The following is a 24909-nucleotide window of genomic DNA, read 5'->3' as shown; positions in this document are numbered from 1 at the left end:
AAATACTTGAGGAAATTGTAGTAAAAAGATTAAACCATTTCCTAGAAAGGTATAAAATAATTAATAAAAACCAATTTGGATTTCAAAAAGGTAAAAATATCAACGGACTCTTAGGAAACTTTGCAAACTTTATCAATAAATGCTTAAGCAAACAAATGCACTGCCTGGTATTATTTATTGATTTTAGCAAAGCATTTGACACTCTATCTCACACTAAACTTGTCCAAATATTAGAAAGAAATGGAATACGAGGTAATATTTTAAAATGGTTTAAAAGCTATCTCGATTGCAGATCGTATCGCATCAAAATCAATAACACTTTAAGTGAAGAGGTTTCAATTGATTATGGTGTCCCACAGGGTTCGAAACTTGGCCCAGTACTTTATATTCTATACGCAAATGACATGCTCAATGCTATGCAACAAAGTACAACTTTTGCATATGCAGACGATACTGCTGTAGTTGTTTCAAACAAAAACATTCACCTCGCCACTGAGATTATGCAAAATCAATTGAATGTAGCCACAAAATGGTGCCATGATAATGGCCTAAACATAAACTCAAGAAAAACTAAAATAATGCATATTAAGCCCACACACTTTGAACAACACAACATCCAGCTAAAATTCCACGAACTAACATGCTTACATAACACCAACAACCAGAACAATGATACTTGTACAACATATATTGAATTGGTTACATCATATAAATACCTGGGAGTATATGTTGATAATCATTTCAAATGGAATGTTCATGTAGAAAACCTTCAGAAAAAGCTTCGAAAATCAGCGTATATGATGTACCATTTAAGCAACTGTGCCACATATAGCGTACTAAGGCAAGCATATTTTTCAATGGTAGAATCATATATAAGGCATGGAATTGCAGCCTGGGGAAGTGCAACACATTGCAGACTGTTACAGAGTACCCAGGATCGTATTTTAAAAATTCTTAAGAAGAATCACCGGTTCTCTCAAAAAAATCAAAACAACAACAGCAATAACTACAATCACAACTCAAACATCAACAACTTTAATAGTATCAACAACAACATCAGCAACAACATCATCAGCAACACTAACATCAGCAACAACAACATAAACAACATCAGCAACAACAGCCATAATACTAATATCAACAACAACATCGTCAACAGGAACATAAACAACAACACCAGAAGCAACAACAACATCAGTAACAATAACATCAGCAGCAATAACAACATCAACAACATCAGCAACAGCATACATAACGCAAACATCAACAACAACACCAGCAACAACAACGTCAACACGTTTAACACAAATAATAACACCAACAACAACATCATCGATAATGCCAACAACATTGCTAAGGACCAACATGTATTAAATGTTAAAAACATATACCGCATAACATTAGCAATCGAATTTTATAACGACCCGAGGTTCCTTAAGCCAATTGATCACCAATACAATACAAGACGTAGAGCAGAAGGACGTTTCAAGGTCGAGCGCTTTTTCAACAACTATGGAAAAAATTGTCTTGAAGTAGCTTTGCCAAACATTTTCAATAAATTGCCACTAAATCTTTTAAATATACTAAATGCCCAAAAAAGGAAAAAACTTTTAAAAACTTTTTTTGTCAGTTCACAATGAATGAATTATTGTAAATATTCAAAATCTTTCTCATTTAAATTAAAAATTGAATAAGTTTCAAAAACTTTTTATCATAATTTCCTGCAGACAAACCCATAGGGTTTCGCGGGTTTAGATTTAAGATATAATGTAAAATTAAATATTGAATAAAGATAAATATTGAGAAAAAAAAAAAAAAAAAAAAAAAAAAAAAAAATAACATGTTTAAATATGACACTTTTTTTGTTGTTGTTGGCAAAAGATAAGCAAAAGCATTTTATAAATGTAAAAGAAAAAACACTGCTGCATATTGTTAGGCTGCATTATATAAACTTTGAGATCTACAATTGCCAGCCAATTAAAACAGACAGAAATAAGACAGTTAAAATGTTTAGTACAAGTACTAAGGCCAATTAGCTGCTACAATATACACAGCTCTTTAAATGTGTTTAAAGATGCGTATGAGGAAAAAAAACTCTGCCTATTTTAAGGGGTTTTTAAGCAACTAAATGTATGTGTGTGTTGTGGTGTTGTGTTGAATTGTATGGTTTTTATTTTTAGTAAATTCATTAAAATTAAACACTAAAATAAACAAAAACAAATGCAGCTACATATACTCAGCCTAGCAACGTGTGTTAATCATATTAAAAGGATACATAACAGTTTTGTGCTCTTTTTTGGTGAGTCAGTGCTCTTAACCCTTTCAGGAGAATCAATCATTAACCAAGCATTTAAACAACAACCCATAATCATAATTAGTTTCCAATTTTAAGCATTTAAAAATCCTAGAGACTCTAGAAAATAAGTTTCCATAAAAATTTTGGAAACATTAGCGCCTCTCCATGGTTTAACTGCTACAACTTAGTTATACTTAGCTGCTGTTAATATTAAACAAACACTAACACTGTGTCTTTACAAAAAATAAAGTAAAACATATAACAAAAAACCAAAAACACTTTACGCATCAAAAGGCTTATTAAGGAACACCTTTTTGGACAATAGCCAACACAATACGAAAGCACGAATAAGAAACAGCATTAAACTACCAAAACAAAAAGCTGCAAAAAAGAAGCAAGCAACATCCTTTTTAAAAGTGACCACATAAAGCTTGCAAATATGCCATCTAGGTATATATTCTCTACCTACTAGACGATGATGACTCTACCAAAACAAATGCTAATCATATTAAATTAAAATTTTAATGTTTTTAAAAGAATATTCTTTTGAGCAACAAAGATTACATTATACATTACACATGAGCATACCAGCGGTTTGTTTCCAAAGTAGAGATATAAAAGGGGAGGGAAAAAACTGGCAGCTACACTTACATATGTAATGCATTTTTGAGTTTTTACAAAGGAAATGTAATTAAAATTATAAAAAAACAAGCTTGTTGTTTTTCACAGAAAAACATGTAATAATAATAATAAAATAGCAGAAAAAAAAGTGAACAAATGCTAATTAAATATATTTTGCAGCCTTAAGGTAGGCAATGGAAGTTGTATTAGCTTAAAAGCCTATAAGTAGGCAGGAATTTAGAGATGTTTCGTTCTTCAAATAGAATAATAAGGAAAAAACAAGTAACTGTTGTGATATTTTTAAACTCTTCAGCTTAAAAGGAATATTTTATGAAATATTCTAAATTTTTTTCCAAAAAAAAAAATTTATTTTTCAAAAATTAAAAAAAAAATATATAAAATCTAGGAAAACATTGAAAAAAAATGTTGATGAAAACAAAAGTGTCCTTGAAAAATTTCCGAAATTTTTTTATGGAAAAAAAAAAAATTTTGAGTTTTCGATGGTCAGAGAATTTTGGTTGAAAAATTCTCTAGAAAAAAAATGTTTGAGAAAAAATATTCTTTGGTGGAAACAATTTGGTTGGACCAAAATTTGTTGGTGGAACAACATCCGAAAGTGGAACTATTTCATAAAGCGACGTTAGTGGTCTTTGCATGGCTGAGGATTAGGCCTCGTGTTCAAAGCAGGTTCTTTGGCCAACTGTTTAGTACAGCAACTTTGGTCGATTGTTCCGAAGGACCAACTGTTCAATACTTCGGTTGACTGATAAAGACAGATTCGAAGGGCAAACAGCGATTTCTGTTTAGTACAGCAACTTCGGTCGATTGTTCCGAAGGACCAACTGTTCAATACTTCGGTTGATTGATAAAGACAGATTCGAAGGGCAAACGATTCCATACAGCGATTTCAGTTGGCAGTTGAAGAAGGCTGTCTGATATTCAATACAACAATATCAGACAGCCAGACCGTGAATTCGGTGGGCTGTTTAAAACAGCGATTTCGGTCAGTATCTTCGGTCGACCGTTCAACACAGGAGCATCTGCCAACTGTTCAATATAGCGACTTTGCCGACCATTCAATAGAGCAATTTCGGTGGTCGACTGTTACAGGGATTTCGGTAGAATTAATGAGACTTGGTTTAATACAGCAACAGTCGATAAATATTCAAGACAGTGACTTCGGTCGACTGTTCGAAACAGGAGCTTCTTCCAACTTCGGTAAGCTGTTTAAAACAGCGACTTATTTCAACTTGTAGGTGTTTATACAGCATCGAATATGGTCCAGGAATGCCGGACATCCTTAAATGAGATGGCGAGACATTCGACAGTTGTACTCACATGGGTACGTGGACACAGGGACAATGAGGGCAATTGTATTGCCGATTACTTGGCGGGAAGAGGTGTCTTGATTTCGGACGACGAAATAGACTTCCTCTGTGGAATCCCGTTATCAACCTGCAAGAAATTGATACATGACGCGTATTACCAACTTGCCCAAGCAAGTTGGGGTAATGAACCCACCTATGCCTTTACGAGGATGATATGACCTGCGTTGGACTGTAAACGCACGTCGTATCTACTTCGGTTGCAACGAATACGACTGAGCAACTTGGTTGCGATGATCATCGGTCACTGCACTTTCGGTACTCATGCCGCAAGACTTGGGTTACCTTAGCATGACTTCTGTAGAAGTTGTCAGAACGAGGAAGAAACCATCCTACACTTCTTTTGTAACTGCCCGGCATTGGGTGATCTACGTGCTAAGCTCTTGGGTGATAGATTCTTCAGTACTCTCTCCGGGTTATCTGTGAAGGAACGCCTTTATCAGGGAAAGCGGATGGTTGGCAAGACCGGTCACGCAAACTTTACCTCTTAGGGACCCAGCAACCATCCTATGATGGTCTGCGTTTTTCGAATTCTTTGAATTCTTAACCCCTCTCCTCCTTCTCCTCTCTTTCTCTACACTCTACTCTGGCTAACTTCACTATAACTCAATCTATAGATTTCACCTTTTTCTTCTTTTCTGTTTTCATTCTCCTTTCAGGTATCACAAAGGGAACGTTTATTGAACCCAAGTGAGCTGAACGAAATTAAGGTTTTGGACAACTTTTCAACTTTTCATTACAACGTCTTCGGGCGATAGCTCACTGCCAGTGCATGTCTCCAGCACAAACTTCGAATCAAACAGTGACACTTTGTGGATGTATTTGTCTTTCGACAATCACTTTTGAGTTTTCTAAATCCCAAAATGCATCAACAAAGCCATGCAGGTAAAATTGGGCATCATAGTTTAGAATGCTTTTGCTCATAATCCTTTTGTTGATGCTCACTACGCCATACGATGTACTCTCTTCACTTAGCATGGTCATTAGGCTTCATTTCTTGTGTAAATTGAAAGTTGTAAATATGGAGACGCAGATCTTCAGTGAGTATTCGCTATAGAGAGCATCTGGAGATTTGCAATTCTTGTCTACAAGGCGAAATTGATCTTCCTGGACTTTCACCAACACTCTCAATCACTGCTTCGATATTGACATTTGAACGTCTAGTTTTTGTTTATCCAGAGTGTTTAGCATCACCAATTGATCCAATCTCCTAGAATTTTTCAGTTTATATCTTCACGAAGTAAACTTCACATTCTGACTACGAAATTTTCGAACTTTTTCCTTAAAACTTCTTTAAAAATCTGAATTTTATTAAACATAATTTAAGACATCCTTATTTAACAAGGCTTGACTATGAAACTTAATTAGAGGACGCGCAAAACTATATTTATGTTTAAACTTCTAGCCTTTATTTATTCAAAAATGCCAACAAATTAAACCTTTGTTTCTCTAAATCCCCTATTTCTATTACCACAATTACTACGATTCCTCATAGACATTATCCTTTTGAAAAAGCAAAAAAGACTTCTCCTTACAATAAAGATTTATTTAAACCAATACTAACACCAAATACAACACGCTATAAAAAAGGGTTACGCAGAAAAATTTATGTTTTAGACATTTTTGAAAAACTAGTTAAACTAAGACCCACCAAAGACTTAACTCCCCATTATAAACATTCAATACTCTTAGAAATTGTTAAGAAAGTAAAATGCAAAAATCAAAAACTATTCATTTATACAAATACTGTAGGAATTTAAATAAATAAACATTCAACACAGACAAACAGTCAGTCATTCATTCATGGAATCCTTTATATAAATACTTTTCCTATATGAACAACAAACTACAAAAATCTTTGGCAATAATTAAAATAAATTTAATGGAGGAGGTAAAACAGGGGGCTTTAATAAAGGAAGCCATAGCTAAATTTCCAAATATAAATAGAAATCATCGCACAATCATATATGAGAATGTAAACTTTGAGTATGGATGATGATTGTTGAAAAGTCCTTGTTGTTATTTCTGTGAATATACAATAAATAAAATAAAATCCTTATTCAATGGATTTTGTTTAGTTTAGAATTTTTGTTTTTGTCATTTCTAAGTATGCAGTTAGATATTTGTGCGCTATTTTTTATGCTGTATGGTATATGAAAGTCTTTGTTTGGATTTCAATTTGCAGAAAATCTATCCTTAGCGGAAACCTACATTACTCTTTGTTTAACTGATTTTGAAAACTATAGAAATTGTTTGTTTTAGAATTGTTGTTATTAGTGATTGAAATTTATGCTTTAGTTAAGAGTTAAAAAACTATGCTTCAGTTAATAGTCTTTAAAACAGCCCTAAGGTATGCTATAGAAAAGTAATCAGGGAACAAATTGATAAGAAATGTACATTACTAGCTAAGGACTCCTTAAAAACATTTGAAATCATTACTTCAACCCGATTATATCATTAAAGCCAACTATTTATCATGTAATCCTGCAAATAGGGTCTTAAATAAGTCATTACTTTGATAAAACTAACATCACTTGTTGTAAAGGCTAAACAACTCCTTAAAAAGTCTCTTGTAGCTATAACATAATAAGACAAAACCTTTTTGTTTGAATTTCATTTAAAATCTGATAATATTGCTTTCAAATAATGGACATATTGCATTTTATGAAAAAAAAGGTCAAAGGTCATCATTTATTAAAATGTTTATATCTCAAAAACTATTTCTTTTTTGACATTCTAAAAAAAAGTATTTTAATTACCAAAGTCTCTTTTATATTTGTGGAAAGTTTCAAGCTAAACACTCCATTCATTTCCTAGTTATACTGCTAAATATACTAAAAAATTTTATATTTTCGTATAAAATATTTAATGTTGACCCGCCCGGCTTCACCCGCTAGCTTTTACTAATGTTAGTTCTTCAAGTTTCACCAACCCACATACTCCTGCCTGTTCTTATTTATTTGCAAATAAAATATATAAATTTGTACTGCATACTTTAGGGAGCTATTTTATGAGAGTTGACTGGACTCAAAAAAATAAAAATTTCAGAGTTTTATTTGAATTTTCTTTACGAACCATCTCCTGGAAATTTCGAATCGAATAAAAAAAATCAGCCAAATCGCTCCAGCCGTTCTCACGTGATGCCATTAAATACATGGACCATTTCATTTGTATATATATAGATAATGAGCATACCTGATTTTTATTTAAAAAGGTCAAAGTTCATTTATAATTCAAAGCCTTGTATCTCGCAAACTATTTATTTCCAGATAATCTAAAAAGTTTATGATAATTAGCATAGTATTTTGTATATTTGTGGAAAGATTCAAATTAAATACTCAATTCATTTCCAAGTTACAGAGCTTAAAGATCTAAAGGATATCTAAAAAGAGGTCAAAGGTCATTGTTTATTGAAATCCTTGTATCTCGCAAAGTAATTCTGTTTAAATATTCTAAAAAAGAGTATGATAATTGGCTAAGTCTCTTATATATTTGTGCGAAGTTTCAAACAGAACACTGAACACAGAACACAGTTACACAGCAAATTATTTTTTTTTTCATTTTCATAAAAAAATTCTATTTTTTTTTTTTTCTTTAGAATTCAAAATTCCCGAGATGACCAAATTATCTTAATTTTATCTATGATATTTTCCAATACTAAGCATTTGATTATTTTGCTACCAAACCTCTTTGTTTCCATTTTAGCCCCAGCTCCCTGCTGCCTTAACAACAATGTATTTATACAAACAACTACTCAAACACCAGACAATAATTTATCCTATTTAAGATTCATGAAATCCTTTGTTTATGCTATTTTTTCTAATATACTTTTAGTAAAAGTATATCCACCTTTCTTTGCTATCACTCTTTTACTCTTGCTCTAAAAGCTGTTGGACAACAAAGACTTACTCCCCTTAATTTTCGAAATTCGAACATAATAAAAAATTTCCCCTTGTTTTTCATAATGAGTTTGAGTGAAGTTCCATACAAATGTTAATGGTGGGTTTGAAATTGAGTAAATTTTTGTAAATGAAAAGCTTTTGTTTGAAGGCAGCATAATTTTGGGTATTAGGGGTGAAATTTATCAGAAAGAAGGTGAAATAGAATACAACAAGCATTAAATAAAGAATATCTATAATGACCTTATGTTTATTTGACAGGGATTGAAAAGTCTTTGGTTTAAAAAAAGTAAGATTTTTAAATTTTTTATTTTTAAAATTGTCTAGACAGACATTCGAGATATGAATTCTATATGGGCAGAAACCAAACTGATACTACTTTTCAGAGAATTATGCGACGGAACAATTTGCTTGACCTGAATGTATTACATCTGAATGGAACATCAAAATGCTGAAGAAAAGCTGGCTCGTTGTATTGAACTGCTTGAGATCAATGTTTTAGCAATGATCACAGGATAGGTGGGAAGCATGGCAGACATACTCTCAAGACGGTCCTGCAACATAGAATGCAAACATTGTACAAATACTGAAGGAAAGCAATGCAGCATGTTCGCAATGAAATGAAGATTGGTCGGAGGCGCAAAAAAATTATGTCATACTGGTGAAATGTAAGTTCGCCAAAACAGCAGACCTAGGACCTATAAAATATCCTGTGAATGTCCTTTCATGAAATCATATTGGGCCCAATGTAAATGTCCCAGTGGTGGTCATCTTGGTATGACAAAAATCATAAAAAAGTTAAAACAACGGTTTTATTTAGTTGAGGTTTTATAAGCCGTTGATCAATTTATCGCATCCCAGGACTAAGTAAAACGAAATCCTGGGTATCCCAATTTGTGTATCAGGCACTTTCCTTGTCAGTGAAACCGGACACCTTTTACTTCTAGTGCAGAGGGATTATTTCAGCAAGTGGCGAGAGGAATATGCCATACCAAACCAGGGTTGTAGCCTTTTTTCGAGCCCGGGTTAAAGTAGTTTTTAGATAAATTTCATAGACTTTTTAATAAAACCCCTAAAAGTATGCAACAATTTTAAAAATGTTCACCAAGTCCTAATAAACCCTAAACAAAACCCTAAAAGTATGCAACATTTTTTTAAAATTTTGTCCAAAACCTAATATATGTTTCAAGGTTTTGTGTTATCAGATTTGTTTAGATTTTTGTTTATTTCTTACATGAACCCCTAATGGAATATACCAGGCGTATTTGAGAGCAATTGGGTCTGAAGTTCCACTAGAATTACTCTCTGACCAAGGTTAAATTAGTTTTTAGATAAATTTCATAGACTTTTTAATAAAACCCCTAAAAGTATGCAACAATTTTAAAATTTTTGACCAAGTCCTAATATAACCTAAACAAAACCCTAAAAGTATGCAACATTTTTTTTTTAAATTTTGTCCAAACCCTAATATATGTTTCAAGGTTTTGTGTTATCAGATTTGTTTAGATTTTTGTTTATTTCTTACATGAACCTCTAAAGGAATATACCATACCAAACCTGGTAGCTAACAGGAATGCAGGCGTATTTGAGAGCAATTGGGTCTGAAGTTCCATTAGAATTACTCTCTGACCAAGGTTAAATTAGTTTTTAGATAAATTTCATAAACTTTTTAATAAAACCCTAAAAGTATGCAACAATTTTCCAAAAAAAATTTACAAACAACTAAAAGTATGCACCATTTTTTAAAAAAAATTGGTAGAAGCCCTAATATATGTTTCAAGGTTTTGTGTTATCTGATTTGTTTAGATTTTTGTTTATTTCTTACATGAAACCCTAAAAGTATGCTTTAATTTTTATAAAAAAAATCACTTTAAAACCCCTTAAACCATGCTCTGGTTTTTTATATTTCTTTATTTTTTTTTGCAAAATTTTGCCCAAAAACAAACCTGTTGTTTATCATCATGTGTTTCTGTAGTATGACCTTGAAATTTAAACGTATTAGAGCCAGTTAACACACAAAACAAACAAAAAATTAACCTTAATTTTTTTCTTATTTTTTTTTGGTTTTTGCTAAAGCTAAAGCTAAACAAAAACAACCCCCTTTGCAAAAATTGCAAACATAAAAACAACAAGAAGAAATCGCGTATTTTTTTTAGCCAGCTAATGTTGCTGTTATTACTTAAACACTTAAAGTCTCATGTAGAGTGAAAATACAAAAAAAAAATCAAGTTAGTAGCTCATATATAATTTTTTGGGGGATTTAAATTTAGTTTGTTTTGTAAAACTTGAGTGTGTGAGAGAGCAACATCATTATTACTGAAATTATTATAATAAAAAACCAGCTAAAATGTCCTTAGCTTCAACATCATCATCATGACCATAATTTTCATTGTTGGCTTGTTGTTTTTTTTCGTCTCCTAAAACATTAAACATTGTTGTACAGAGTGACTGCATTAAAATGTTGTACTCATTGTACAGCCACTGCCCGTCATTGTAATCAACGCAATTAGATGTAAAACAACAACAAAACGCCCTTTAAGCGCTCATTTCACCAAATAAGAAAAAAGAAAAAAAAAGCAGAAGTAAGCTAACAACAACATGGTTGAAAACGAAAATTATAATGTGTTACAACAAGGATGAGTTGTTTGTTGTTGCCACAATAAATGTACAAACAACTGTTTATGCTGCTGCTGCTGGAAAACATTCATGATGTTGTTGTTCCTCCTGATGATGATGATGACTGACTGACGGTTTGACTGTTATACTGTCTGGCTGACTATGTGGCCGACTTACTTCCCTTTTAGCCCAAAAAATGCGTATGTGTTCTTACTTCCTTTGCGAGTGTAAATGTAGGTGTATGGGAAAATTTCTGTGCGAATTTAAATGTCCGCGCGCGCCAAAAATAATAACATTTTCAAATGTTTTGTTGTTACTTTTTTTCCATATTTTTTTTTGTTTTGTTTTTGAAAAATGACTTAACACTCTAACATTTGTCATATTTGCGTGGCAAATACAAAAGTATTTTCTAACACACTAATACAGACGGCTGCTAACACCCCTCTAAAACTTATACAAACGTTTTAAAGCATGAGTTTCGGTAGACATTTAAATAAAAAGTTATTCAGGCAGTTAAGTTGGTCAGTTTTTAAAGAGATTTTTATAAAGGCTGGATTTGAGGAGACTTAAATTAGGTTAGACTTTTAAAGGAGCTACAGGAGGACAATCAGATTTACTTAAATTGTGTTCCAAAATATTGGGTTTTACAAAAAAATAGCGAATAATAGGTGATCAGAAACTGGGAAACATTAGATTTAATCAGACTTCAAGTACCAGTTTGAAGCAAACTCACAGGATATATGAGAACCGATTTATTAGACTTAAGAGGTGACTTCAATAATATTTCAAGCGCTGGTTCACATACGTCAAGTTAACTTGAGCAAGTCTTGAGTTTATAGAAGAGAGAGGAAGAAAAAGAGGAACATCTTTCCAATCAGCTCTCTCATCTACAAACTCAAGACTTGCGCAAGTCGACTTGACGTGTTTGAACCAGCACCAACTTATGATTGGTACCTGTGGCAAATACAATATATTCGGTGAAAAGTACGCCCTAAGATACAATAATAATATGAGCCATATTGTCATTTGGATCGCTAGCAAGGTCGATCGTAACAAGGTAAAGAATGGTTCGTAGATCCACTATACAAAATTCAAAGATTTACTTCCACTGAAATCACAGATACATTGCGTATTACTTGTTCTCTATAGATCTACTCCTTAATGGCTATATCCTCTAATTGTGCGGAATTGGAATATCAGCAATAAATTTCAGGTTGCTGTTCTCAATTCCTACACTCACATTAAAAATTATATATCCTTACAGGAGCGAAAGGAGAGCATGGTTTAACAAATGGATTTTAAACTACACTGGAGGGTCTAACTTGAGTTGTGTTGTAGTCTCTGGACTCTCCCTGTGATAGTCCTACATCCTTCTAAGGAGGCTAGCATTCTTTAGGTGAAAATACTGCCGATTAGAGATTTATCTGGAGCATTATTACTACTTCATGAGAGGTTCTAAATTTAATTAGAATATAAGCAAGGATTTTCCTGCACCCACATTCCTACTCTTCTTATAGGGTATTAAAGGTGCTGTATCCTTCCTATAGGTGATGGAGATGGCGTGGTTTAACTAATAAATCTATACTTAGGGATCTTAGGATGAGGCGTGGTGTAATCTCAGGATTGATATTTAAAGAGCAAGTTGAAATACTGCATATCAGTACCCATCTGCTGACTCTAAAAATTCGCACACAAAATTTATAATGATATTCAATGTTCTACAACCTTTCAACCCGGAAGGTTGGATTCCAGACTTACATGCATTTATACATTGTGATAGGATACTTGTTCCGCCTTCCTTATGCTATCATTTAAACCTGAGCCGAGACTTCCTTCAACTTTGTGCTGGGAATTGAGAACGTACTGTCATGCAAAGCTACTGAATTTCCTGCAACTTCCTGAACCAATCAATTGAATCTAAAACTTTTCATACAAAAGGTTTTATTTGAAGGTTTATTCTCCACAGAATATCCTATGATAGGATACTTGTCCTATCTTACGGCTATCATTTATTAATGCGCCGTAACTTTCCTCAACTGTGTGCTGGGAATTGAGAACGTAACTGTCTTGCAGAGATATTAAATTTGCTGCACCTTCCTGAACCAATCAATTGGATCAAAAATTTCATATCAAATGATCAAGCTTCAAATGGTTTTAGTTGAAGATTTATTTTCCGCAGAATAACCACCAACATGAATGAAGGCTCTAACGTCTTCTTTGGAGACCATGAGTCCTCGATCCAATTTTTTTTTTTTTTTTTCGAAAGAAGATACTGGCGGTCTCTAAGTCATGTAGACTACAATATTTAGGGAAATATTGATATTTTTGTAGAAATCCACTCGATTCTTCTATCACTCATCTCGGCATAAATAGAATTTAATAGTAGAATATCCACTTAGATGTGTGAATGACGTCATTTTGGAAAATCATGGGACTTCCATCTCCATTTTCTAAAATGGAATACTTGCGTTCACAGAGCCGCAAGTATTCTATTCTAGTCGACAAGTGTAAAGAAGAACTGTCTATACTGAACCTGTTATTTGACTTAAAACCAGCTTGGATTCCTGCAATTAAAGACTACCTTTGTGATGATGAGTTAAGTTAGAACAATTGCACTTTCGACGTTTCAAAGTGTAACCTCCAACAGTTCAAAGACCGTGCAAATGTGACACATGTTAGCATCTCAAAGAGATAAGCTCTGGGCGACTTATAGCTCATAATCTTGAGATATTAGGAGCCTGCTGACAGCGTTATAGAGACTACTATAGTATTGAGCGGGCAAGCAATGTCGCTTTGTTCAATTTTAAATGGAATCTTTAGCCTTCTTCAAATAATTAAAACTAGATGGCGAAAATACGACACATATAAACCTCTCGATGAGATATGCTCTATGAAATTTACAATCTTTAATTAGATACATTTCTAGGCTTAAGTAAGTGCTAAATGGTACCTGAATGTAGAAGTAAACTTGGATTTTCTTTTAGTGCTGATTCACACACGTCAAGTTTACTAGAGCAAGTTTTGAGTTTATAGAAGAGAGAGGATGAAAAAGAGGAAAATCTTTCTAATCTCCTCTCCTCTATTTTCTACAAACTGAAGACTTTCGCACGTAAACTTGACGTGTGTGAACCTGCACTTACTGATTATTGCAGCTGCTGCTAGTATATTTCCAATATCCTCTCCTCTATCTTCTATAACCTCAAGATTTGCGCAAGTAAACTTGACGTGTGTGAGCCAGCACTTACTAATTACTGTCGCTGCTACTAGGATCATGGAGAAAATTAACAGTAATCAGACACAGATGTTCAGACTAATGATAGCTACAGATATAAATTAAAACTATAGGGACTTTCGGAAAGATGAAATAATTTTTCATCTACTATTAAGAGGACATATGTTTTTGGGAAAATTTATACTGAACCAGGCACGTATCCAGGTCAATAATTGTGGCGGGGAGTGTAAATAAAGTAAAATTAATTTTACATTTTGTATATTAAAAGTTTTAGGTTTTGGGGGTGGGTAATTTCCTATCCCCCCTGGATCCACGCCTGTACTGATTGATACATGGATATCTCAGGTTGAGATCAAGTACTACTTCATTAGTAAAAAGTCCTGGTTAAAATGCGGTCCCTTAACACCATTAAAATGGGGTCCCTTAACCTAACTCTACTTGCTTAATTAATCAAGACCATACAAAAATAACTTAAAAATTACATTTATAAAACCTTCATCTGCATGAAGAGTTCAATTTTATTGCCTGTAAATATAAAGCGTACCATGCATTGGCCCCCCAAAAAATTTGTCATTATTTGATTTCATATGCCACCTGTCATGTTCAAACATGTTTTTATTTTCTTTTTTTTTTGTACCATATATGTGTGTCTATTTTTTGCAATGTTTTTATTTTAATACTCTTCTTCATGACCTTTTGTGCAATTTTGCACAGTTTCATTTAATTGTGGGGGATTTTTCTATTTGTTTTTTAAGGATTTTTTTTCGTTTGTTCACTGCACTCACAACATAGTCTTTTACTAAACCCTACTCTCTGTGTTACATAAATAATCTCATAGTGAGAGAGGAGTAGTGGGGGCCTGTTATGTGTTTGGAAGAGTATTTACAGTTATACGCGAGTTTATGTGAAAAACAGGAAGAGAGAGAGAGATACTGGGGGGTACGAGAGCCATTGTGTGTGTATTTGTTTAAAACTCGTTTATCACTTTCTATAGTCCGTTATTTTGTCCAATACTTAGTTTTTGTTGTTGTTGTTGCTGTTGTTTGGCGTCACCATCACTTGTTGTTGTGTTTAGTGTGCGTGTGTTTATAAAATTGGTGTTTTTGTAGGTGGTATTGTCAGACATCTGTGAGGAGGGGGGTTATCAATTGCAGCATATTAACGCGGATTTCGCGGTCGATTATTTTGAGCCTCTATGGTTGGTTAACGGATTTTCATACAACAGCCATATTGCATGTGTGGCAGAGAGTATGAGTATTTTTTTTTTTGCTATGTTTTCTATTGATGTAAAGGATAATGTTGATGGTCACGTTGATGATGATGCTACTGCTGCTGCTGATGATGATGATAATAATGATTATTTTGTTGTTATTGTTGTTGATGATAATGAAGTTGGTTTTTGGTTTTAATGTTTGCAAAAATCATTAAACATGAGTGCTGAGAGTCTATTTTAAGCGGTTATTTATTTGTTTGTTTGCTTTTGTCTATAATTGAAGTAGATTTTTATGCGTTTTTGTGTTAATGTGAAAACAGAGTGAGTTGGAGAGATTTTTTTTTTGTTAAATGAAAATGAAAGTAAGAGAAATTTGAACAATATGTGAACAATTGAAGGCACTTGTGAAGCACTTGAATGGATTGAAAAGGATTTAATTAGTATACAAACAAAATTAACTATACACTGACAAAGAGCCCCTGGGGAGCACCTAGCTTGAATTTGTTTTTATCAAATAGATTTTAGACACCTAACATCCATTTGAACGATTTTAATAATCGTAGAATCTTGGGCTAACCTTGATATGTTCCCCTGGGGGACCAGTAATCCCGATCATAGTTTGAGTTCGTCGTAGCACCCAAAAAGGTCATTTATAAATCAAATCTCTACAAAAATATGTTTTCAATAAAGCCAAGATTCTTGTGATCCAATTTCCCACCCTTTTAATTACAAATCCTTCAAAACTCCCAGTATCATTCCTCCCAGAAACTCTTGCTCATAAATTATTAGCAAAATGTTTTCATTTTCAATTCCTTTTGACCATTTCTAGATAATTAAAACATACAATTTCGGCAAAACTAAACGAAATACACTCCAGCTTCAGCTCATTAAAATTTCTGTTCTGTTCAATTCAAGAATTTTCTGTTTTGTTTATTTTCATTTAGTAGATTTTTTAGTTTTAGTTGTACTTATGTAGATATATGTATTTTATTAAGGGTATCGTCGTTACGCTTGTGAATTTTTAATCAATTTTACTTGGCAGTAACCCTGGGGTATGACGGCACCATCATACAGACAAACTAAAAATTCACTTACACATGCAAACATCCTTTTTTCGGACAAAATGAAAGTTGTTACTGCTGTTGCGTTACGTTGTTTAACTAAAAGATGCTTTAGGACCAAAAAAAACTAAAAAAGTGAGTCTATGAACAGGTCAAGTCAATTTAATTTAACCTTTTGGGAGGCTTGTGATGCATATTTAAAATTGAAAAACTCGTATAGAACAAAAACAACTTCTAGAAACAGAAATATTAATACAATGATTTTGTTGATGACCAAATGAAAATTATTATTGTTGTCGAGGACGACCATTGTCCATAACGAAGAGTCAACCTCATTAAATGTACTTGCTCTTCCTTTTTTACAGAACGAGTTATTTTTAGTTTTTTTGGTTGCGGCAAATGAGCAAAACTCTAAAGGACGTCCGTTATGTATCTGGGGATGAGGACAGAATTGTATACATCTAAAATCTTGCTTAGAATCAAAATAAAATGTCGAATATTTTTATTACTCATATGTCTCATAAATGTGCAAAAACAAAAAACGAACAACTGGACATAGTAAAATGTTATTGAAAAGGGGTAAAGGGTGCTGCTAACCACCACCTCTTCAACCCTTTTTTTGTTTTGGAATTGTAGTTTTAATTCTATATTTGGTTTTTATTTTTTATCATTTTCCATACATTCATGTAATAAAGTTTTTTTTTGTGTAGCATGAATGTGAATGAAACGCTTTTAAATATTAAAATGCCATGACGATTTTGAATGCTCAGAACGGGGACATATGAATGACGAGGGTTATTTGAGAAGTGGAAGGTAATGGCTATTCTCTAGTCTAGTCTCTAGTTTAGTCTCTAGTCTAGTCTCTAGTCTAGTCTCTAGTCTAGTCTCTAGTCTAGTCTCTATTCTAGTCTCTAGTCTAATCTCTAGTCTAGTCTCTAGTCTAGTCTCTAGTCTAGTCTCTAGTCTTGTCTCTAGTCTAGTGTCTATTCTAGTCTCTAGTCTAGTGTCTATTCTAGTCTCTAGTCTAGTCTCTAGTCTAGTCTCTAGCCTAGTCTCTAGTTTAATCTCTAGTCTGGTCTCTAGTCTAGTCTCTAGTCTAGTCTCTAGTCTAGTCTCTAGTCTAGTCTCTAGTCTAGTCTCTAGTCTAGTCTCTAGTCTAGTCTCTAGTCTAGTCTCTAGTCTAGTCTCTAGTCTAGTCTCTAGTCTAGTCTCTAGTCTAGTCTCTAGTCTAGTCTCTAGTCTAGTCTAGTCTCTAGTCTAGTCTCTAGTCTAGTCTCTAGTCTAGTCTCTAGTCTAGTCTCTAGTCTAGTCTCTAGTCTAGTCTCTAGTCTAGTCTCTAGTCTAGTCTCTAGTCTAGTCTCTAGTCTAGTCTCTAGTCTAGTCTCTAGTCTAGTCTCTAGTCTAGTCTCTAGTCTAGTCTCTAGTCTAGTCTCTAGTCTAGTCTCTAGTCTAGTCTCTAGTCTAGTCTCTAGTCTAGTCTCTAGTCTAGTCTCTAGTCTAGTCTCTAGTCTAGTCTCTAGTCTAGTCTCTAGTCTAGTCTCTAGTCTAGTCTCTAGTCTAGTCTCTAGTCTAGTCTCTAGTCTAGTCTCTAGTCTAGTCTCTAGTCTAGTCTCTAGTCTAGTCTCTAGTCTAGTCTCTAGTCTAGTCTCTAGTCTAGTCTCTAGTCTAGTCTCTAGTCTAGTCTCTAGTCTAGTCTCTAGTCTAGTCTCTAGTCTAGTCTCTAGTCTAGTCTCTAGTCTAGTCTCTAGTCTAGTCTCTAGTCTAGTCTCTAGTCTAGTCTCTAGTCTAGTCTCTAGTCTAGTCTCTAGTTTAGTCTCTAGTCTAGTCTCAGTCTAGTCTCTAGTCTAGTCTCTAGTCTAGTCTCTAGTCTAGTCTCTAGTCTTGTCTCTAGTGTAGTCTCTAATCTATAAACTTTATTTCTGCATTGACTTTGTTAGTGACCCTCGTATTTATAAATAAATATATAAATTAATGAATTTGTCCAATATCAAATATTCTTAGTGACTACATATTTGGTAACGTTTTTGTTTGCTTTTATTTATTTTTTTCTTTTAATGTTTTGGTCCATTGTTGATGCACGTTTTTCTAGAACGAGTTGAGTTTATTGAATTTATTTAATTAAGGGTTCCAACTCCTGCCATGACACAGCACAGCATACATTCAAAACATATAAACGGGACACTACTTAAGCCACCCAAACTGCTAGTCTGCCCCAGTGAGTGAGTGTGAGTCTGCAAAAGTTACAAACCCCCTTCGTTTAAAATGTTTAACGTTTTTTATCCAACCTTCTCCAGTGGTCTACATTTACTGAGAACTGCATATGAGAGTCTGTGTATTGTCCTTTTCATGTTTATTTGTATGTGTGTTTTTTTTATATGCTTGCTGCTCAATGACTTCATTTTCAAAATAATTTTATAAATTTATAAATATTTTGTATTTTATTACGAAATTTTGTATTTGGTCATCATCGCCATCATCATGCATGGACGTGCTTATAAATACTGTCCAGTCTTTAGGTTATTTTGGTTTTTACTGCCTCCACAACTCCCCAGCCAGAGGAAGAGGTACAAGTATTTGTTGTTGTTTAATGAGTAGTTGTGTCCATGAAGTTTCAATAGTTTTACTTTTGTGTTGGTTTGGTTTTCCTCTCTCTGTTTCTCTGATTTTATTTGAATTTGTAAATTTTTGAAGTATAGTTTCGTTACATTGTTGGGGTGTTTGTTTGGCATTCAAGTATTTGGAATTTGGAAATTTCTGTTTAACTTCCGTTTTACTTGGGCTGCTTGCTACTGCTACGAGTATTCTTGTGGTCGTAAAGCGGATGCTGGTGGGTTACTCTATCCTTTCGTACTCTTTTTTTTTTTTGCATGGGCCCCCATGAACTCAATAGTGTTTACCTCCTGTTTTTTGCTGGTAAAGAAAAGGGTATGACGCCTTTTGGTATGCTTTTTAGTTGTCATTTGCTTCATTATGTATAGCAGCAAGTGTGGAATTGAAACATTGTGTAGTTTTGATGTTGATTATGCCGTCTACTTTGATCATGTGATGTGTTCCTTTTGGAGCATGTAAAAAGGAGTGGGTGCTGAGGTTTGATAGTCATTGGAGACAAGTGTTTGTCATAAGTTTCCGTTGGGTTTTGAATAGATTTGTATAGATTTCTCTATATAAAAAGTAAATGTTGTTTTTGTTACCATTTTGTTGGTTACTTTTTTTTAGTTTAAAGTTATGAAATCATTTCTGTTGGTTTTTTCATTACTAAGGTGTCTTTTTTGGAGAGAAGAGGTTGCATACAATGAATGTAGCAAGCAATTCATAAATGATTGTGTATAAGTTTGATTACATTATTGAGTATGACAGTGGAACGAAAACTACAAATTTACATCATCTTTGGAACAATACAAAATTAACATAGTTTTTTCTTATAGATGTAATTTTTTTTTGGTGAACAAATTAATTACAAATATTTTCAAATCTTCCATTTTCTCTCCAGACATCTTCCCCCGCTAATCCCACAGTATTTTTCACTGGACCCCAGTCAACTCAGTCACATACACTTATGAATAATTAATAACCGAAGCAATGAAGTTGAATTCTCAATTGGACCACACTCAGCCAGCCAAAAAAATATATACACAATAATAATAATTGGCAACAAAAGAAAAAAAAATATACATATTTACAAAATGAAAAGCAAACAAAAAAAAAACAAGCCGAAAACCCAAACAGGGCGTTTATTTATTTCCAAATTGGATACTGCAGTAAAAGTAAAATGGAGAGTAAAACAATGAATGTGAAAAAATTCAAGAAAATTTATGTAAAAAGGAAAAGCCACAAAAAATCATATGAAATTTATATAAAATAAATTTGTGTATACAGACAAAAAAAAATGAACAAAAAAAACCAACTGATAATGGTAAATTAATTGTGAAATACACTGAGAGAAAACAGGATATGGAAGGAAAAAAGTCCATAGACCAGACCATAAACTAGACCAGATACTAGACAAGACATTAGACTAGAGACTAGACTAGAGACTAGACTAGAGACTAGACTAGAGACTAGACTAGAGACTAGACTAGAGACTAGAATAGAGACTAGACTAGAGACTAGACTAGATACTAGACTAGAGACTAGACTAGATACTAGACTAGAGACTAGACTAGAGACTAGACTAGAGACTAGACTAGAGACTAGACTAGAGACTAGACTAGAGACTAGACTAGAGACTAGACTAGAGACTAGACTAGAGACTAGACTAGAGACTAGACTAGAGACTAGACTAGAGACTAGACTAGAGACTAGACTAGAGACTAGACTAGAGACTAGACTAAAGACTAGACTAGAGACTAGACTAGAGACTAGACTAGAGAATAGACTAGAGACTAGACTAGAGACTAGACTAGAGACTAGACTAGAGACTAGACTAGAGACTAGACTAGAGACTAGACTAGAGACTAGACTAGAGACTAGACTAGAGACTAGACTAGATACTAGACTAGAGACTAGACTAGAGACTAGACTAGAGACTAGACTAGAGACTAGACTAGAGACTAGACTAGAGACTAGACTAGAGACTAGACTAGAGACTAGACTAGAGACTAGACTAGAGACTAGACTAGAGACTAGACTAGAGACTAGACTAGAGACTAGACTAGAGACTAGACTAGAGACTAGAGACTAGACTAGAGACTAGACTAGAGACTAGACTAGAGACTAGACTGGAGACTAGACTAGAGACTAGACTAGAGACTAGACTAGAGACTAGACTAGAGACTAGACTAGAGACTAGACTAGAGACTAGACTAGAGACTAGACTAGAGACTAGACTAGACTAGAGACTAGACTAGAGACTAGACTAGAGACTAGACTAGAGACTAGACTTGAGACTAGACTAGAGACTAGATTAGAGACTAGAAACCAGAATCAGAATAGACCTAGAGTAGATACTATTCTAGACTGGACACCAGACTAGACAATAGACTGGATATTAGACTAGATTCAAGTTTCGAAACTAATTTAGACAATATACTACTCCTATTTTGAGGACTTATAAAACCATTTAGTAAGATCATTTTAATACATATTTGTGAATACTTTCTTCCACATAATTTAGCGAGTATTTAAATTCATTTAAACAATTACAACATTTTCCTTCAACCATTCGTTTTGGCTAGCAGCTACAAACACATATATTTGTTCAAGCTTATCTCTTGCTTTAAAGTACAAGGCCCCTTGGAACGTTAACAAGACAACAAGAAAAAGGTATTAAATAATGTTTCTTAACATTTAATTTGCATAAAAAAAACTGCGTTTTCCATAAGCAGCTAAATACAAAACTGTATGTACGAGTTACAACTACACATTCATATTTATAGCTCATAAGGGAATATCACGTGTGTGTCGAGTTTTTTGGAAGCTCCTCCATATTGTTCGCCACCACCACCTTTAAAATTTTGCATACATGTTTCTTTTTTGGTTGGTGGGTTGTTTCCTTTTTTAGGCGTTTGTTTAAAAGGCAGTATCATTAAAAGGATATGTTATGATTTAAATACAAGCTCATCATCAGCATCATTTAAATGAATACATGGTTTCATATGTATAATAAATACGCATTCTTATATACATATGTATGTGAGTGTATTGTGTGTTAGCGGGGTATACATTTAGGCGCAGTTAGAAGCAAACCATTAATAAAAAATAATAAAAAAAAACAAAGAATTAAACAGAAACGAGCCACATAGCTACTTAATTTGAAAAGAAGACAGTGGTTTGCAAGGTTTATAAAATGGAAAAGCAAATTATTTGTACTATGAAAAATAATATTTAAAATAAATATCAGGAAGGTTCAGGAAACCAGCAAGATTCATGGTCTTTGATATTTGAATTAAATTGTGTTTTATGGGTCAACATGAAGTTAGGTAGGATATATGGATTTTGAAATGAATGGAATAGCAAGTTGTATCACATTTCCAGAAACTATTGCCTAGTTTGAGGTGTAATTTAAGTAAATCTCTGGTGCAGCAATTCTTGCTTTATTTACAGATATTTTTAGAGTCCTTTTAAACCACTGTTTCATTTTCTATTACTCTACGTACCAAAACAGCTTATCATAATGCACACCTTGCGTTGGCTTAACTTGCTATTTCATGCTCGATTTTGTTCATGCAGGAATATTTTTTCGAAAACTCGCTTATTTTTTGTTGTTGTAACATAAATTTTAAAAAATTATTATTATTATTGTAATCAGTTTTATGCATTTGTAAAAAGCCACAGAGATACATTTAGAACTCATACGAGTACTAGTCTAAAAAAGGAGGCAAGGTGTGTGTGTATGTTTAAAAAGCCATAAAGCTTTTCCATTTCTTGTTTTTTTTTGGCGATAAGGTTTTGCTCAATGTGCTCTTGTTGTTGTTGTTGTTATTTTTCCATAAACATTTTCTTTTTAATTATTTATAATAAATTTTTTTTCGGCTTTCATTTTCCATTTGCCTTCCAAAGACTGATATGGAGAACGAAAAAAAAGGGTGATGATAAGGCTGATGATGAGAAGGCCTACTGATGAGTTCAATGGAGTTTTTTTTTATCCGGTTTCTTCTTAGTTTGAAAAAGATTTTTGTGTTTATTTATTTGCTGTTCTATATATATGTAGCATATCTAAAAGGGGTAGATATGTGTGTGTAAATTTGAATTTACATATGAGCGTATAATTTTTTCCAACATGTGTATAATGTTTTGTTTATATAATGAATATTTATATATGAAATATATGAATACAACCAAAAAAAAACAAGAAATTTTTTATTAGTCACGTTAATTAAAAGCTATACAAATTTTTTAGAAACATATAATTAAAAAATATTTCATCAACACCTACATTAATGCTTACACACATACAACAGAGTATGTATATAGATAGATATGCCAGTATGTAAGCAAATGTACCAATATCTTTACAAAACAAAACAGATAATTCAGATGAGTTTTTTATTTATTCAAAAAAAAATGGGGTTTGTTTAAACAAAACTGTAGTGGGAGGATAACGAAATAATGTAAATTATTTTTATTAATCCCTACTCGCAAGGAAAACAAGAACAAACCTGAAATACAGGAAAACATTCAAATGCAAATTTTTACATAGATATAACACAAGAAAAAGAGATCATCATTAGATGTAGTTGATTGTAAAATGATCAGAATTTAAAATTTATGAAAATAGAAACAATAGAGATAATGCTTTGATATAAAGAAAAATTGCTTTATTTTATAACACAAAGTTTTTCAGTATGATTGAATGCAAAATCATTTAAAATTTTCATTATAATAGTATGAAAATGTCACACTGTACAATACTTGCTAAAATTTTCAGAATTATTTTGATTTTAGGGAAAAAGCTTTTAATTTCTATAAGCTAATACAAATTATTTTGACTATAGAAAAAAGCTCAACTAAACTTTTCGAAACAAATTTTAAATATTAAAAAAACAAAAAGCTCAATTTCTAAAACATTTTTATTAAAAAGCTTAAATATTTTAAATAATTCTTTATATACAATTTTAGATTTATTTTGACTTTAGGCAAAAGCTCATCTAAACTTTTTTAAAATGGCTTAAATATTTCAAGAATTTAATTTTGACAAAAAGCTTCCATTTTCTAAAAGCTTTTTTAAAACAGTTTTATTAAAAAGCTTAAATTATTTTAACACGAAATCATTCATTAATAAATGGCTAAAATTTTTAGAATTAACACGATTTATTTTAATTAGATACTAAAATTTTTAGATTTATTTTGGTTTTAGGGAAAAGCATCTAAACTTTTTTTTTTAAAAATTTTAAATATTTAAAAAACAAATTAGTTCTGCTAAATTGAAATTTAACAAAAAGCTTTAATTTTCTAAGAACTTTTTTTAAATCATTTTTTTAAAAAGCTTAAATATTTTAACACAAAATCATTATTTTTGGGAAAAAAAAACTTTGTTGAATTAATTGCTAAAATTTTTATATTTTTGTTTGAAATTAGGGAAAAAGCTAAGAACAAAAAAAATGTATGGATATAATGGAATCATTCAATTAGCAATAAATTTGACCATCAAAACGAATTTTAATATTGTAACTTTAAGAAAACTACTTATAAAGAAATTCCAAAAAATTCCCGACAAAAATATTCTCGCATAGCAACCTTAATTGATACAGAAGTTCTAAATTTTTATCAAATTTGTATTTAAATTAGATAAAACGAAAAACATTTTCAGCAAAAAATAACCACTAATATTAATGGCAAATTTTAACCCCCGTATTCATATAAAAATTTTAAATTTAAACAATGTTTTAAAGCAAAATTTCCATACAAAATTTGATTTTAAAATGTTTAAATTTAAAATTTGTTAATGAATACGGCCTTAAATGTTTATTTAAGGCCGTAAAAATCAATTGTTTAAAAATTTAAATTATGGGTAAATAATAAATGCATACAAATTATTATTTCTAAATAACTCACATAGCTCTACATATGCATTTATTACACTTTTATATAAAAATTAATTACCCGAACCGATTTCCGTTTTATTAACACTAGCTACAGCATTGGCAA

The 24909-nt window shown here is 32.5% G+C and overlaps 1 protein-coding gene across 1 annotated transcript; it reads left to right on the top strand.

Annotated features, from left to right (window-relative positions):
- The first annotated feature begins 404 nt into the window (after positions 1 to 404).
- Positions 405 to 15458, top strand: LOC135958750 (probable cyclin-dependent serine/threonine-protein kinase DDB_G0292550). The gene is made up of 2 exons (XM_065509645.1): positions 405 to 1367; positions 15342 to 15458. The coding sequence occupies exons 1-2, from the start codon at positions 405 to 407 to the stop codon at positions 15456 to 15458; spliced, it is 1080 nt and encodes a 359-aa protein (XP_065365717.1).
- Positions 15459 to 24909: the final 9451 nt, after the last annotated feature.

Source organism: Calliphora vicina, chromosome 4 (genome assembly GCF_958450345.1).
Source record: "Calliphora vicina chromosome 4, idCalVici1.1, whole genome shotgun sequence".
In the NCBI taxonomy this organism is placed as follows: domain Eukaryota; kingdom Metazoa; phylum Arthropoda; class Insecta; order Diptera; family Calliphoridae; genus Calliphora; species Calliphora vicina.
This window is presented reverse-complemented; position numbering and strand designations above follow the sequence as displayed.